Here is a 16748-nt window from a genome sequence, read left to right on the forward strand (position 1 = left end):
GGTAGTTGTTGTGAAATTGTTAGATTACTTGTTAGATATTACTGCACGGTCGGAACTAGAAGCACAAGCATTTCGCTACACTCGCATTAACATCTGCTAACCATGTGTATGTGACCAATAAAATTTGATTTGAGACCACACCTAGCAGGCCTAATGATTAAGATAAATCTGACATGTTGTAATTTAGGCCATGTCATTTATGAGTAAAAGGAAGGGATGGAGCAGGAGGGATAACAAAGAAAAAGAGGGGGAGCAGGGGGGGCGACGTGGAAGGGAGAATAAGAGAGGAACTTGTAGGCTACTGGAAGGGAGCGCGAGAGAGAGAGAGCGAGAGCGAGAGCGAGAGCGAGAGAGAGAGAGAGTGAGGAGTAGAAGGAAGTGTGAGAGAGATGGCACTCCCTCGGGGATGAGAAAGCTAATAGAGCACATAACAGTGAACGCTCCTCTCGTCACTACAAAATGTCAGAGGCACACATCTCAGACTGTGGCAGTTAAACACCAGTGACTAGCGACTTGTCTGAGCCTAGAGGCCTGGCACTGTGGCGTTCAGAGTCTCTGGGACCGATGACAACGTGACACGCATAGCAACAGCGCTTTACCTGGCTGAGTGACCCGGCGTCAGTGTCTGCTAACTAACCAGGGCCTGGTTTCCCGATAGCGATGGAACTTAGGTTTATGAGTGTTTTAACGATGCATCTTTCCCACAAATTTCCCTAAACACCACGGAGAGAGATTGCTAAGTGCATTGTTGGATAATGGCGCCGGGGGAGGATGGCTGCCATGTTACGGGCTTGTAACTTGTTTTTTGTACATAATATTGATGCTACCGTTTCTTATGACCGGAAAGAGCTTCTGGACATCAGAACTGCGATTACTCACCTCAAACTGGATGAAGATTTTTTATTTAATGAGTCCGACGTGAAGGATATAGTGCTTTCTCGAGACCAGGCCCAAATCTCCGTCATTCGCATGAAGAAAAGACGGAGAAAGAGGGGGCAGAGGTCGGGGTGCCTTCTGAGACATCGTAGGCAAATGGATAAACCACCACTACCATCCGTACTATTGGCCAATGTCCAATCATTGGAAAATTGCCTGGAAGATCTACAATTAAAACTATCTTATCAACGGGACATTAAAAACTAATATGCTCACTTCGAGGCAAGCAACACTGAAGCATGCATGAAAGCACCAGCTGTTCCGGATGACTGTGTGATCACGCTCTCCGTAGCCGATATGAGCAAGGTCAAACAGGTCAACATTCACAAAGCTGTTGGGCCAGACGGATAACCAGGACGTGTACTCAAAGCATGCGTTGACCAACTGGCAAGTGTCTTTACTGACATTTTCAACCTCTCCCTGACCGAGTCTGTAATACCTACATGTTTCAAACCACCACAGGGACCACTTTGTCCCTGTGACAAAGGAAGCAAAGGTAACCTGCCTAAATTATTACCGCCCCGTGGCACTCACGTTGGTAGCCATGACGTGCTTTGAAAGGCTGGTCATGGCTCACATCAACACCATCATCCTGGAAACCCTAGACCCACTCCAATTCGCATACCGCCCCAACAAATCCACATATGACGCAATCTCAATCGCACTCCACACTACCATTTCCCACTTGGGCAAAAGGAACACCTATGTGAGAATGCCGTTCATTGACTACAGCTCGGCGTTCAACACCATAGTGCCCACAAAACTCATAACTAAGCTAAGGACCCTGGGACTAAACTCCTCCCTCTGCAACTGGATCCTGAACTTCCTGATGGGCCGCCCCCAGGTGGTAAGAGTAGGCAACAACACATCTGCCACGCTGATCCTCAACATCTGTCGCCCCCCTCATGGGTGCATACTTAGTCCCCTCCTGTACTCCCTGTTCACCCACGACTGCGTGGCCAAGCACGACTCCAACACAATCATTAAGTTTGCTGATGACACAACAGTGGTAGGCCTGATCACCGACAATGATGAGACAAAATATAGGGAGGAGGTCAGAGACCTGGCAGTGTGGTGTCAGGACAACACTTCTCCCTCAATGTGAGCAAGACAAAGGAGATGATCGTGGACTACAAGAAAAGAAGGGCCGAACAGGCCCCCATTAATATTGACAGGGCTGCATTGGAGCAGGTTGAGAGCTTCAAGTTCCTTGGTGTCCACATCACCAACGAACTATCATGGTCCAAACACACCAAGACAGTCGTGAAGATGGCACGACCACACCTTTTCCCCTCAGGACAGTGAAAAGATTTGGCATGGGTCCTCAGATCCTCAAAAATTCCTATAGCTGCACCATCGAGAGCATCCTGATCGGTTGCATCATCGCCTGGTATGGCAACTGCTCGGCATCTGTCCGTAAGAGGGTAGTGCGTACGGCCCAGTACGTCACTGGGGCCAAGCTTCCTGACACCCAGGACCTATATACTAGGTGGTGTCAGAGGAAGGCCCCAAAAAATTGTAAAAGACTCCAGTCACCCAAGTCATAGACTGTTTTCTTTGCTACCGGACGGCAAGTGGTACCGGAGCGCCAAGTGTAGGACCAAAAGGCTCCTTAACAGCTTCTTCCCACAAGCTATAAGAATACTGAACAATTAATAAAATGGCCACCCAGACTATTTACATTGACCCACCCCCTTTGTTTTTACACTGCTGCTACTCGCTGTTTATTATCTATGCAGTCATCTTAACCGTACCTACATGTACAAATGACCTCGACTAACAGGTGCCCCCGCACATTGACTCGCTACCGGTACCCCTGTATATAGCCTCATTATTGTTATTTTATTGTGCTACTTTTATTTTATTTAGTAAATATTTACACAATAATGACGACTGCGCAGCGCCTAGAGCGATATTACCACTCAGGCCTACTGCTGCAAATATTAAGGTGGCTTATTTGAATACTTACCCTATAAAAATGTAATAACTTATTGATTTGGCACACCACTGAGCACATGTTAGGCTACACATCATTAAATACACTGCTCAAAAAAATTAAGGGAACACTAAAATAACACATCCTAGATCTGAATGAATGAAATATTCTTATTAAATACTTTTTTCTTTACATAGTTGAATGTGCTGACAACAAAATCACACAAAAATTATCAATGGAAATCAAATTTATCAACCCATGGAGGTCTGGAGTTGGAGTCACTCAAAATTAAAGTGGAAAACCACACTACAGGCTGATCCAACTTTGATGTAATGTCCTTAAAACAAGTCAAAATGAGGCTCAGTAGTGTGTGTGGCCTCCACGTGCCTGTATGACCTCCCTACAACTCCTGGGCATGCTCCTGATGAGGTGGCGGATGGTCTCCTGAGGGATCTCCTCCCTGTTGACACACTCCAGCCACATGAGGTCTAGCATTGTCTTGCATTAGGAGGAACCCAGGGCCAAGCGCACCAGCCAATATGGTCTCACAAGGGGTCTGAGGATCTCATCTCAGTACCTAATGGCAGTCAGGCTACCTCTGGCGAGCACATGGAGGGATGTGCGGCCCCCCAAAGAAATGCCACCCCACACCATGACTGACCCACCTCCAAACCGGTCACGCTGGAGGATGTTGCAGGCAGCAGAACGTTCTCCACGGCGTCTCCAGACTGTCATGTCTGTCACATGTGCTCAGTGTGAACCTGCTTTCATCTGTGAAGAGCACAGGGCGCCAGTGGCGAATTTGCCAATCTTGGTGTTCTCTGGCAAATGAAAAACGTCCTGCACGGTGTTGGGCTGTAAGCACTCATTCAAAAGTGACCAAAACATCAGCCAGGAAGCATAGGAACTGAGAAGTGGTCTGTGGTCCCCACCTGCAGAACCACTCCTTTATTGGGGGTGTCTTGCTAATTGCCTATAATTTCCACCTGTTGTCTATTCCATTTGCACAACAGCATGTGAAATGTATTGTCAATCAGTGTTGCTTCCTAAGTGGACAGTTTGATTTCACAGAAGTGTGATTGACTTGGAGTTACATTGTGTTGTTTAAGTGTTCCCTTTATTTTTTTGAGCAGTGTATATTGAGACAAATTACAGACAGTAGCCTAGAAGCAGCAAAATAGAACTCGATTGAACATGAAATGTATTCAAATATGTTTATATTTCAATGGAGTCATCTCAGTTTTCATTTGAAGCATATTTTTACGTAGCTTGTTTGTATGAATTGCAAAGACATTGGCCACATTGTATTTGTAGTCGACTTTCTATCCATCTCTCTGTGACAGTTATCGGCTGTCACAGAGAGATAGATAGAATCACATGGTTTATGTTTAGCAGAGATCTTCTGTGAATAAAGTGATGAAGGAGGGGAAACGACAACAACAAAAAAGCATGCGTGTGCGTCCGTCATCATGCTGATTTTGTACATCCACACCAGACACGATCAGGACAGCAGGTTGAAATATCAAGACGAACTCTGAACCAAAAATATTAATTTGTGGACAGGTTGAAACACATGAAACATTCATGGACATTTAGCTCGCTAGCTTGATGTTGGTAGCTAATTTGTCCTGGGATATAAACATTGGTTTGTTATTTTACCTGAAATGCACAAAGTCCTTTTCCCTGGGTCTTTGTACAATTTTACTCTGACAATTAATTCACAGATAAAAGGGTTTCCAGTAATCTCTTCTCCTGTGGACTTTATATGGCAGTTGGCAACCAACTTTGAGGTGCATTACCACCACTGAATGGAGTGTGGACCTCAGCTCAGTTTCCAATCACCCATGTGGGTATATGCTCCTAAAAACCAATGAGGAGATGGGAGAGGCGGGACCAGTCAAAAGTTTGGACACGCCTACTCCTTCAAGGATTTTTCTCATGCCAAGAGTGTGCAAAGCTGTCATCAAGGCAAATGGTGGCTACTTTGAAGATTCTCAAATATAAAATATATTTTGATATGTTTAACACTTTTTTGGTTACTACATGATTCCATATGTGTTATTTCATAGCTTTGATGTCTTCACTATTATTCTACAATGTAGAAAATAGTACAAATAAAGAAAAACCCTTGAAAGATTAGGTGTGTCCAAACTTGACTGGTACTGTATGTGTACATTTATTTTGTAACGTGAGCGGTGTGGTCAGCATGTTAGCTGTTCTACGAGTGGTCAGAGGCAGGCGTTAGATCACGAGCGTTTCCAAGTGCAACATTAATAACGATGGTTTTTGGGAAACAGCTCAGAGACTTAACGATGCTCCTATGAAGGTATTAACAATGAATGTAGCCTTAAATTGCTTTTGGGAAATCAGGCCCAGGCCAAGCAGAACAAGAAGGAAAGATTTAGTGCTGGAATGGTTTCATATCTGGTGCCAGTTGAAGATGTTAAGGGCTAGGTGTTCTCACTTGCTCTTAAACTGTGTGTGTGTGTGTGTGTGTACGCGTGTATGGATATATTCTGTATAGGCTTACTTATCATCATTATCAATTAAAAGCACATCTTAATAAGCACCAGTAAAATAATCTAGCATCATTACTCAAGAAGAAGGTGAGTAAATCAGCGAGCACATTAGGGATTTGTTGATCAAAGCATCAAACTGAGAACATTTTGCTATGTCAACTGAGCTTGAGTGCAAAATCTGATCCATACCTTGCCCTCAGTTATTTGCTATGAATGGTATTCTCGCTTCACAAATGTATTTCAAAATTCAACCAATATAAATGACTGAGAAAGTAAGCATACACCTAGAGCCAAAACTGGAAACACGCACAGAAAGGGTCATCTTCGTGTCTGCTGAATGACGTACAGTAAACACACACACTAGTCGCCTTCATGTCAACTGAAACACATGAATCATTGGTCCAGACACAACCAATGAGAGAGTGATGTGTGCGTCTCCACGTCATTCTCAATAACTTTGTGCCCTCATGCTTCACTCAATGCTTTGAGGCCCTTTATTCGCCCCAAACCCTTGGGGACAGACAAAGCCATTCTGTACACAGGCTGACAAACACACAGTGTCTCAATTATACTCTAGGGGGCAGAGTCGAGTCACAACGCTACGCCCCCACTGTGCTAGCACCACCATCAAAAGCTGAGACCCACACTTACTCCAGCCTCAGGAGCAATCTATCAGGGGGAAATGGAGCTCAGGTATAAAATGTGCAGAGACAGCAGAACTGACTGGAGAGACACAGTCGGGAGTCAGAGTGGGGAGTGTGTGTGCCTGGCTCCCCAGCCACTCCCTGTGATCCTGACTGTTTTGATGCATAATTAAGATAGTCAAACTTAATGAAGCACTGTGGACTAAAGTTCACAGGATTCCCAGGCTCTGTTTACACTGTTGAGAGTCAGGATGGGGAGAGAATGCCAGGCTTCTAGCCTTCACCGGAAACACTGTGTAGAGAGTGCTGAGAGTGAAGGTGTGAGTGTGTGCACCCATGTGCAAGCGTGTGGTGGGGAAATTAGGGCATGAGTAAACAAAAGACACACGCTACCACTAATTGCTATACAGACAACCACACACACACACACACACACACACACACACACACAGTACAGCACAGTCAAAAAGACAAGGTCGAGTGAAATGGGAGAATGATGACCTTACCTGGAGGGTGCAGTCGCTGAGCAGCTCTCTGCCAGCAAAGATGACTCTCAGCTGCTCCGGCTGTACCCCCTGCAGCCTCCCCACCTTCTCCTTCAGCACTGCGATGCTGGCCCCCTCCTCTAGCTCCACTGGGAAGCCATGGCTGGAGTTAAACCTTACATACACTGGAGAGACAGAGAGAGGAGAGACTGGTGAGATAACTCAGAGACAATAGTGAACAATAAACAGAGAATGAAGCTTGAGAATGAGAGAGAGAAAGAGAGAGAGAGAGAGAGAGAGAGGAGAGAGAAAAAGAGATGCTTGTGTGTCAAAAGAGGCAAAAAGAGAACGAGACAAGAGGCCTAAGGGGTCAAGAGAGCAGAGAAGAAAATAAAAAGGCGATAGGGGACCTTAACATAGAAGAGGAGGTGGACAGACAGTGGAAGTGGAGAAGAAAGAGAGGGAAAGTGGGTACAGAGGAGAGAGAACAAGAGAGGACATGAGGAGAAATAACGGGAATCAGGGAGAACAGATGATAGACAGGAGAAAACAAAGAAACAGGATTTTAAAATTCAGCCGGCTAAGCCAATATGAAAATCCCCAAACCCTTCATTAAGATGAGTGAGATTTGGAGCAAAGGTATTCTTTCCTGCTATCATTTCTATTTATTATTTTAATTGAAATGAGTCAACCTTTTCAGAGCCCCTAGAGGCAAGGAGATACATTCAGGACTGTAAAATGGCTGACCGGGGAAATGTCTGCAATCAAATTGGAAATTATGAGGCAATGGAGATGTGTAGACTACTTAGGCATGTTTAAACACACACTGGTTTTGATATGCATTTATTATGGATCCCCACTCTTACTGGGGCACAGTAAAAATGAAGGCAGTAATATACGTAATAATATCATTTTTAAACATTAAAAAACCATTTTACAACACGGTGCCCTCCTGACACTACTCTACTACAACACACAATCCAGGTGTAAGTGTGTATGTTGTGTGTGTTTGTATGTGTGTGGTTGAAGGAATACATAATGATGCGAGGTGAATAGACAAGTGAGCACACACACACAAAAGCATAGAGACTAAGCATACACACATAGGCAATTCCACGATAACGAAATTACGTTGAGTGTCCGATTTTTCACTTAAAAAATGTACAGTACCAGTCAAAAGTTTGCACACACCTACTCATTCAAGGGTTTTTCTTTATTTAGACTATTTTCTACATTGTAGAATAATAGTGAAGACATCAAAACTATGAAATGACACATATGGCATCATGTAGTAACCAAAAAAAGTGTTAAATCAAAATATATTTGAGATTCTTCAAAGTAGCCACCCTTTGCCTTGACAGCTTTGTACACTCATGGCATTCTCTCAACCAGCTTCATGAGGCATGCTTTTCCAGCAGTCTTGAAGGAGTTCCCACATTTGCTCGGCACCTGTTGGCTGCTAGTCTTTCACTCTGCAGTCCAACTCATCCCAAACCTGAATTGAGGTCAGATGACTGGAGGCAAGGTCATCTGATGCAGCACTCCATCACTATCCTTGGTCAAATAGCCCTTATACAGCTTGAAGGTGTGTTTTGGGTCATTGTCCTGTTGAAAAACAAATGGTAGTTCCACTAAGCGCAAACCAGATGGGATGGCATATCACTGCAGAATGCTGTGGTAGCCATGCTGGTTAATTGTGCCTTGAATTCTAAGTAAATCACAGATAGTGTCACCAGCAAAGCACCCACAACACCACCTCCTCCATGCTTCACGGTGGGAACCACACATGCGGAGATCCTCCGTTCAGCTACTATATATCCCACAAAGACATGGTGGTTGGAAACAAATCTCAAATTTGGACTCATCAGACCAAAGTACAGATTTACACCGGTCTAATGTCCACTTCTTAATGGTATCCTTTAGTAGTGGTTTCCTTGCAGCAATTCAACCATGAAGGCCTGATTCACGCAGTCTCCTCTGAACAGTTGAGATGTGTCTGTTACTTGCTTGAACTCTTATTTGGGCTGCAATTTCTGAGGCTGGTAACTCTAATGAACTTATCCTCTGCAACAGAAGTAACTCTGGGTCTTCCAGTCTTGTGGCGGTCCTCATGAGAGCCAGTTTCATCTTAGTGCTTGATGGTTTTTGCGACTGCACTTCAAGAAATGTTCAAAGTTCTTGACATTTTCCAGATTGACTGACCTTCATGTCTTAAAGTAATGGACTGTAGTTTCTCTTTTCATATTTGAGCTGTTCTTTCCATAATATGCACTTAAGTCTATCTTCTGTATACAACCCCTACCTTGTCACAACACAAGTGATTGGCTGAAACAAATTAAGAAGGAAAGAAATTCCACAAATTAACTTTTAACAAGGCACACCTGTTAATTGAAATGCAGAGAATGCCAAGAGTGTGCAAAGCTGTCCTCAAGGCAAAGGGTGGCTACTTTGAAGAATCTAAAATATATTTTGATTTCTTTAACACTTTTTTGGTTACTACATGATTCCATATGTGCCATGTCATAGATATATTCCCTATTATTCTACAATGTAGAAAATAAAGAAAAACTCTTGAATAATTAGGTGTGTCCAAACTTTTTTATTCTACAATGGTACTGTATGCCAAACAAAAACAGAAGATTGACAAAAACACATTTACAGGAACAACTGTGCAGGTGCAAAGTTTGATAACATTGATTATGGTCAAATGTCCCTCAATTGTATTCTGTTACCAAACTTTGTATCTGCATAGTTCTTCCTGTAAATGTATTTATGTCAAATGTTCTGTGAAAATTGTTAAAAGAAGTCCGTGTGCATAGAGTTGTTCAACTTTGAAATCAATGGGTCTTGTTTGGCATACATTTTAAAGTGAAAAACCTGAGTCTCAGCATAATTCCGTTACAGCAGAATTACCCACACATTGAATACACCCACTGACACATACACGTAAGCTAAGCATACACAGAAACATCTTGTACACACACTAACACATACACAGTGTGGAGTAGTCATGGGAACGCAGCATTAATCATAGTTATTACAGGAATTTAGATCGTTTTAGATTTAATGACTGAGGAGAAATAAAAAGGTATTCTTCCATTTGGTGCTTAAGGAGTTGACTCAGTTAGGTGATTGCTTGTTGCCAATGTGCGACATTCCCTTTAGAAGTGTTTCTGCAACATTATTCTGAGACAAATATACTACAAAACCTTCTGAGATTGTAACAAGAAAGTGGACAGACACCATTACGCTATCCGTTTGAACCCATGCTACATCACATCACATACCTGATTTATCTACACAGAAGAGACTACAGTACCTCAAGTCAGAGCAATATCAACAATGACCACTATGACACAACCGCCTCTCGGTTGACTGATCTCTGGCAGCACTACAGCCAATCCAGTCCGAGCTATGGCCCAAAGTGAATGAGGAGAAGGGCTGATTCTGATTTGTCCCGTCACTGAGATTTCCATAATGTCTCTCATTGTTTTGCATCCAATCCAAGTGGCTAACAAATGAGTAAATTCCTCCTTTGTCATGTTCCATCACAGAAGCCGTCAGTTTGGTGATGGGGCCATAACGTGCACAGGTTACCCGAGTTCTCAGTCTGGGGAGGAAGAGTGACAGAATGCAATCATGTAGCACCAACTCCACCAGGCTGGATTACCAAGCAGAGAGCTCACTGGAAGGCTAACAACTCACAACATAATTCCACAAACCTGGCTGCATGCACAGAGAAGAACACCAAAACTTCCATTCCCAAAACAGGCATTTTCACAAAATAAGAAGAGAGAGAAAGAGATGGCGGGACAATCTAGACTGGAGAAAAATCCAACTGTCAAAACCACTCTATGCATAACGAAATGTGTGTTATTTACTGTTAATGTCCCATGACAGTAATTCAAAAAGAGAGAGGCAGAGAGATGCGATGTCACTCAGACCAAGGGGGCAGGAGCGGGGCAGGGAGGGTATCACGGCCAGCCAATGCTTTGTGTCTGGGCGGAGTGGCAGGCGGCCAGATCAATACGGACCGCACACAGGCAGAAATATGAAGACAGATTGGCTCAACTCTCAACTGCTGCATCGGAGGGAAATGGGTCTGGGGACTCTTTAGTGCAGGAGGGAGGTGAGATGATGTGAGAGGAGAGGGAGAGATCGACTGGGAGGGGGAAGGTTGAAGAGGGAGGAAAAGAGAGAGTAAAGCTGCTACATGGAGAAGGCAGGGAGTTGAAAATGTCTCTGTAAAAGGACTCCCTTCATCCTAATGACAGCAGCCCAGGACTTGATCGCTCCAGGGAGTTAAACCCAACAGTGCAGTTTCCCAAAGGGGCCCTGTTAGGCTCTCCAGACGCTAATGCAATGCTATCAGAGGGCATGCAATGCTATCAGAGGGCTTGGCTGGGCCACGTGTCTCCTTTACGAGTGCACTGACCACGTCACTACTTTCTTCTTCTTATTGATTAGGGATAAAGCACCCAAATAGCCCTGGCAAAACTGCCGTAAATTACTGCCAACCCCATAGGTCCAAATTTCCCCCGCACATTACTATAAAGAAGATAGATTCCTCAATTCCAGAACTCACTTTGAGCAATTAAGAGAACAAATTCCCATCCAACACTGGGGCTAAGAGCTTTTCTCCCTCCACCTCCCTCCTTTCTTGAGCCTTATCCTGATAGCTGGTACAGTCAGGTGCAGCGTTTGGTCATGTGTGACGGGTGCTGTGGAGCGATGCTGTACGGTACTGTACGATGAGCCCGGTTCAGGACCAGGCTATCCATTGTGGAGGCTAGCAGCAGCTATGGGGCCAGTGCCAGGTGACTGTCCACTGGAGGATTCTCTCTTAGATCAACGGTCGGGTGGATTCTGGAGCGCAGCACCCGTTCATCAGCCGCCCCCACCGCAACCCCGACCCCGGTGCATGAAAGCCAGGAAATAACACCCCCCCACCCCCCCCTCCCTCCATCTGTCCTCGCTTATTACATTTGGAGGAAGCGGCCATGTCTGCAGAATGGAGCCTTCAGGAATACCACTATCCCCCCCATTGCAATATGTGGCCAGACTACATCCCCATACAATACCAAGGGATGGAGATAAATAAGTCTGCCTGGAGATAAGACTGCAGCGAAGCTGTATTGGGTCTGTGTATACACAGTGAGCAGAGGTGTAGCTATTTGGGACAGATATGGTGTGACAGTACTGTACGTCTGCTGGGTTATTGGAACACTGGCTGGCTGCATTACCTCACTAGGCAAGCAGTGTCACGTTCTACCAATAGCACAAAGATGAAGAAGCTAAGATTGCTTTGTGTGTTCTGTGGGTCAACCACAACAGGAACAGAAAATGCAAAGAAATGATAGTGTCCGTACAATAAAAAATGATTTCTAGGTTATTTTCATCAGCAGATATCAGTAATGATAGAAACTGTACTTGGCAAATTCAATGACAATATGATAACAATTGATGTTTAGAAGAATTTCCTCTAATAACAAATGTAACAAGTTCTTATGTGAGCCCTCTGTTGCTGTAGTTGCTTCGACTGTGCCGTCTGGCTCTGCCAAGCTGCCTGTCATAGCTCCATCTGACGGGGACAGAGACAGAGGGAAGTCATTAACAATGGTAATTAGCCTGCGTCTGCCACCTGCAGCACCTCAAGTGGGGCAGAGCGACAAACGCATGTACACATGGCTGGGCTCTGTCAGAGAGGCAGACAGAGTCGCTAAGGTAGAGCAAAGTCACGTTCTCCATATTGATCATCCAGATATGCTGTTGATGTCGATGACAATCAGAATATTGTCCAGATAACAAGCCATGTAGAGAACAAGTGCACATTGACCCTTCATCAATCAATGTAATTCTGAAACAAAACTGCAGATAAAAGCACTTCTCTGGTCTGTGAACACTCCACTGAAACCCCTGAACAACTCAGAGAGGCAGAGTGCGTGCTGAAAAGGTAGGCTGTACTGTATTAGCTGGATAGAAGCCCAGGGGTATCAGCAAAAGGCCAGGTGTTCCTGCTCATTCCCCTGATCTTTCAGATCCATATTGCCTGCCTCCCCCATTTCCCCTCTCCTCCTTCCATCTCCATTTCATTTCTCCGTGGCAGCCATCTCACCTGCGCCCCTTGCCACTTCCCTGTTATTAGCGCTGTGGCTGCTGGCGGTACATATTTGCATGAGAGCCACTGTAACCAATTCCAATTTCAGCCAGAATTTGTTTTCCCAGACCCCATCTGCGGCTTTTCATTAGAAACTGCGGCGTTCGGTGAAAGGCACCGGTTGCGTTTCAGGTGGCCATTCATTCGCCAGCGGCACTGACGCTTTAAATCATTCGGGGTCTAATCATTGACTAAACAATAAAGCATTAATTCAGGGAAAATGACTCAAAGAGAGATGTGCTTAGAGGAAAAGGACTGGAGTCCCCAACAGTAAAAGGACTCTAGATCAGGAACTGGCTTGCACACACACACACACACACACACACACACACACACTATGAGAGAGCATGTCCTCTGGGGATGTGCTGTATGTTTTTGTGCTTGAGGCAGAAAATCAACAATTGAACTACAATGACCTAGACTCCTGGAGCAACGCGCAAAACTACACACAAAGCTCTGTCATGAGACTCTCCTCACCGTCCCTCCACACCCCACCAAGGTGACCTTGGCATCATCTCAGTGGGGCAATACCAGGACCTGGCAAAGACAAGGGGTGATACGAACCCATTGAAATCTATTGAGGATTTGGGTTTCTGTGTGTAGTGGTTCAGTAATCCCTCTTCCCTTCAGCCTGGTGACTGTGTATTTACCTTGCATTCAACATTGATTGACAGTAATACAGTCATTATCCTCTTGGATTTCCGAGAGGCTTCTATCTTTTCCAGAGGCAATTAGGCACTAACACTGCGTCAGCCCTATCGGAGTAACTGTCCCTTTCTGACCACTTCTGCTCATTCTTCTCTGTACCGCTTGCTCCTTCTCTCCCTCCTGCTCTCTCAATCCATTTCTTTCAATCATTTCTCTCTTGCTGCCTCCTTTTCATGACAGCCAGCTTTGGAGATATGAAAACTTGTGATTGACACACCAATTTCCTTTCTGCCATCACACACTGATGCCCAGATTTCTCAAGATCCTCTTCCTCTGTGCCTCCAGTGAAAGCAATACATGGGAAATGGGAATAAAAACAACATCGGAATTCAGATAAAGCGCTAAAAAGACCTATTGAATGTAAATGTGTGGTTATAACGGACACCATTTGAAACTCCACCTATTTTCTCCAAAAGCCGTTGCCTTTGTGTCACTAGTGTTTGTTTTACTCCCAACCAACCATGGGGGTCATGGAATTAAATTCACAAATTAGGACTTTTAACAAAAGGGGCATAACATTCATTTTTGAGGAAGGACATGCTGCATGTTTGATATCCCTTGGATCTTTGACAAAAGATGCCGTTTCACCCACTCATTATCATACGCATATCCAGATAATAGGGTTAAACATATGTTAAAGTAGGCCTAAACGGTTTTATCACTTTTCTATGAATATGCAAATACCTTGTTACAAGTCTACCCAGTCATTCCATGGCCCCAAAGATTATACAAGTTCAGGGCTAGAACACAGCTTATGATCTACCATGTGCAGTTTGTTTGGGTCGAGGGCTGTCAAATCATTGATATTGTTTGACATTACACTTTTTTTAAATTCCAATTTTACTGCATTGCTAGGAACAAGTAACATAAGCATTTTGCTGCACCCGTTATAATATCTGCTAAACTGCGTGTGCAGCCGATTAACTTTGATTTGAATCAGTGGGAGTCTAGCTTGTCAAGGCTGAGTTAACTAGTCTGTAGTCATAATTAGTCTGTCTAAAACCCACACATTCACTCCTTCTCCACTGCAAACTCTAACCTGCCACACTCTAGTGCACACTCTTTGGCAAAGGCCTACGTTCACAAGACTGCTGAACTCAACGTGAAGGAAATGACAACACACCACTGCAATGGAATCACATGAGAAACGCAGAAAGCGAATGTGGATACATATTAAAAGAAAATTATTCTTGGCCTGGAGTCAATGCAAAGGCAGGAAAGATACTTAGCTGCAACAATCCAAAAATCAATAGCAATTTATTCTCTCCTTGGTCTCCAAACAGAGCGAGTAAATAATCCTGACCCCTCTCTCGCCTGTCCCAGGAGTACACTGGCGTCTCTCCCTCTCGCTCTCCTCAGCCTCTATCGCAGACTTCTCTGGCCCCTTGGAGTAGCACCGCTCAGACTCAATACCTACTGCCACACAGTCCTGCTCCGCTAGAAAGACATAGCCTACGGCAATTGGTAAGGATTTGGCAATTCACCAGGCAGGTAGTCCAGGTGTGTTTGATTCCCCTCTCCTGTGTTGTTTACATTTTTACACTTTAGTCGTTTAGCAGACGCTCTTATCCAGAGCCACTTAGAGTAGTGAGTGCATAAATGTTCAAACTTCTTTGTACTGGTCCCCCCGTGGTAATCAAACCCACACTCCTGGCGTTGCAAACGCCATGCTCTACCAACTGAGCCACACGGGACATGTTGTTTATGCCTAGACACACACACATATTATATATATATATATATATATATATATATATATATATATATATATATATATTACACATAAATTCAGTCATTTGCATTTTAATATCATATGAGCAAGATTATATCTTCCTAATGCAGACTCAGCTATAATTACAATTTGCTGTATTATCAAGGTGATTTAAAAATACCCGTTTCACATGAATATAATGACATTCCCCATAATAAAGGTCTGTTTTCTTGTGATAGACCTAGTTTTGGGGGCCCGGCGTGCACGATCATCAACATGAGAGAAATATTGGCCCTTCAGATTTCCTGGATGATGACTTTTCCCTCCCTTCAACACTCCCTCTCATCCCCTTCCCTCTATAGGCCTAGTGCAACTTATTACTAGACGAGCACCATTCAGCCAGCTCAAACCAAACCCCATCTCCTGGGGATGTGCGAGCCTGAGACAGTCTCAGAGTTGATGGGCCGGAGACTCAAGACACAATCGATCAGTCTTCCTCAGACCTTCACTCCCAAGCTTCTCAAAATCTGACAATTCAAGAGGGTGGAAAGGCTATTTCATTCTCTGGAGATATACCTCAGATTAATGTTGCTCTTGCCTTCAGGTTTAGCGAAGTTTATCCGAGACATTTCTTGAGAGCATCTCTCGATTTTCTGTTTGCTCCAAGATGACAACAGTCTTCCTTCATATTCTAGGAGTAGAAGTGTCAGTCAAACTAAACCTTAGAAATCGACCGAAGAAACACCTTCTGGCCCTCCAAACAAAATGTTGAAAATAATAGGCAACTGAGTGACACCATTTTAATAACTTAGCAACAGGTATAGACTTAGACCTTTTGCAGAAATCTGAACACACTGAAAATATATCATCTTTGTCCTATACTTGACCTTGTATTGATAGGAATAAAAGGAAGATTAAAGTATTAAACATGTTGTCAGATAGTGGTTAATTCATGGTGTGCTGTCACTCAAACACCATCAAAAACTTGGGCCAGAACATCTGGCTACAATGCATCTGTCATTGGCTGGCACGTGGCGTGGATTTGACAGTGTCAGCTGCATTTTAACGTGAACATGTAGTAGAGCTGTTCACCTTATAAATTATAACCCAGCAAGGTGATAGTACATCTTGTAAGGATGAATGCAACTCTCGTGTACACATATATGGGCTATTGTACAAAACAACAGCTTGTTATATTGTCAACTGACCAGTAGCAAGCCAGGGACAAAAACAACTATCTCATGCACAAGGCATCACGGGTTCGTGGAAATGCTGTTATTCACAAAATAACCTAGAACTGACAAGACTCACTACAACTTTATCACATACCAATCATGCTGGGGATGTAGCTACGTCCTCTGGTTTTATTAAGGTGAAGAACTTCATGTCATACGACTGCTGGGGATCTCCATTACAGTATTTGCAAGTCTCGAGGACTATGGGAGATGGAGTCCTACTTGATTCCGTATTATTATGATCTAGTTAAATGTACCTGGCAGCGACCAAAATAGCTTTTGAGCTGTTTCATATTGTAACATATTTTACATACATTGTACCAGACAGAATCCTTCTACGAACGTATCCAATAGGTGCAAAAAAAACACATTCGGAGAGAGAAAAATACAAACTTGAATTTGACGTCATACCGGAAA

At 43.9% G+C, this 16748-nt stretch overlaps 1 protein-coding gene across 3 annotated transcripts in view; it reads right to left on the reverse strand.

Moving 5' to 3' along the window:
- prkn (parkin RBR E3 ubiquitin protein ligase) overlaps window positions 1–16628 on the reverse strand; it is a 97754-nt gene extending 81126 nt beyond the window's left edge. Inside the window, exons 1-2 of one of the 3 annotated variants that reach the window (XR_002953901.2) lie at window positions 16426–16628; window positions 6542–6705 (exon numbers count right to left, since the gene is read on the reverse strand). Coding sequence is in view for 2 of the 3 variants with exons in the window: in XM_024424561.2 (XP_024280329.1) it covers window positions 6542–6705; window positions 16426–16432 (171 nt within the window). In the remaining variant the exon portion in view is untranslated. The remainder of the gene's footprint in view (window positions 1–6541; window positions 6706–16425) is intronic. The other 2 variants (XM_024424561.2, XM_024424562.2) reach the window with 2 other exon arrangements.
- Window positions 16629–16748: the final 120 nt, after the last annotated feature.

Source organism: Oncorhynchus tshawytscha, linkage group LG06 (genome assembly GCF_018296145.1).
Source record: "Oncorhynchus tshawytscha isolate Ot180627B linkage group LG06, Otsh_v2.0, whole genome shotgun sequence".
Taxonomy (NCBI): Eukaryota; Metazoa; Chordata; class Actinopteri; order Salmoniformes; family Salmonidae; genus Oncorhynchus; species Oncorhynchus tshawytscha.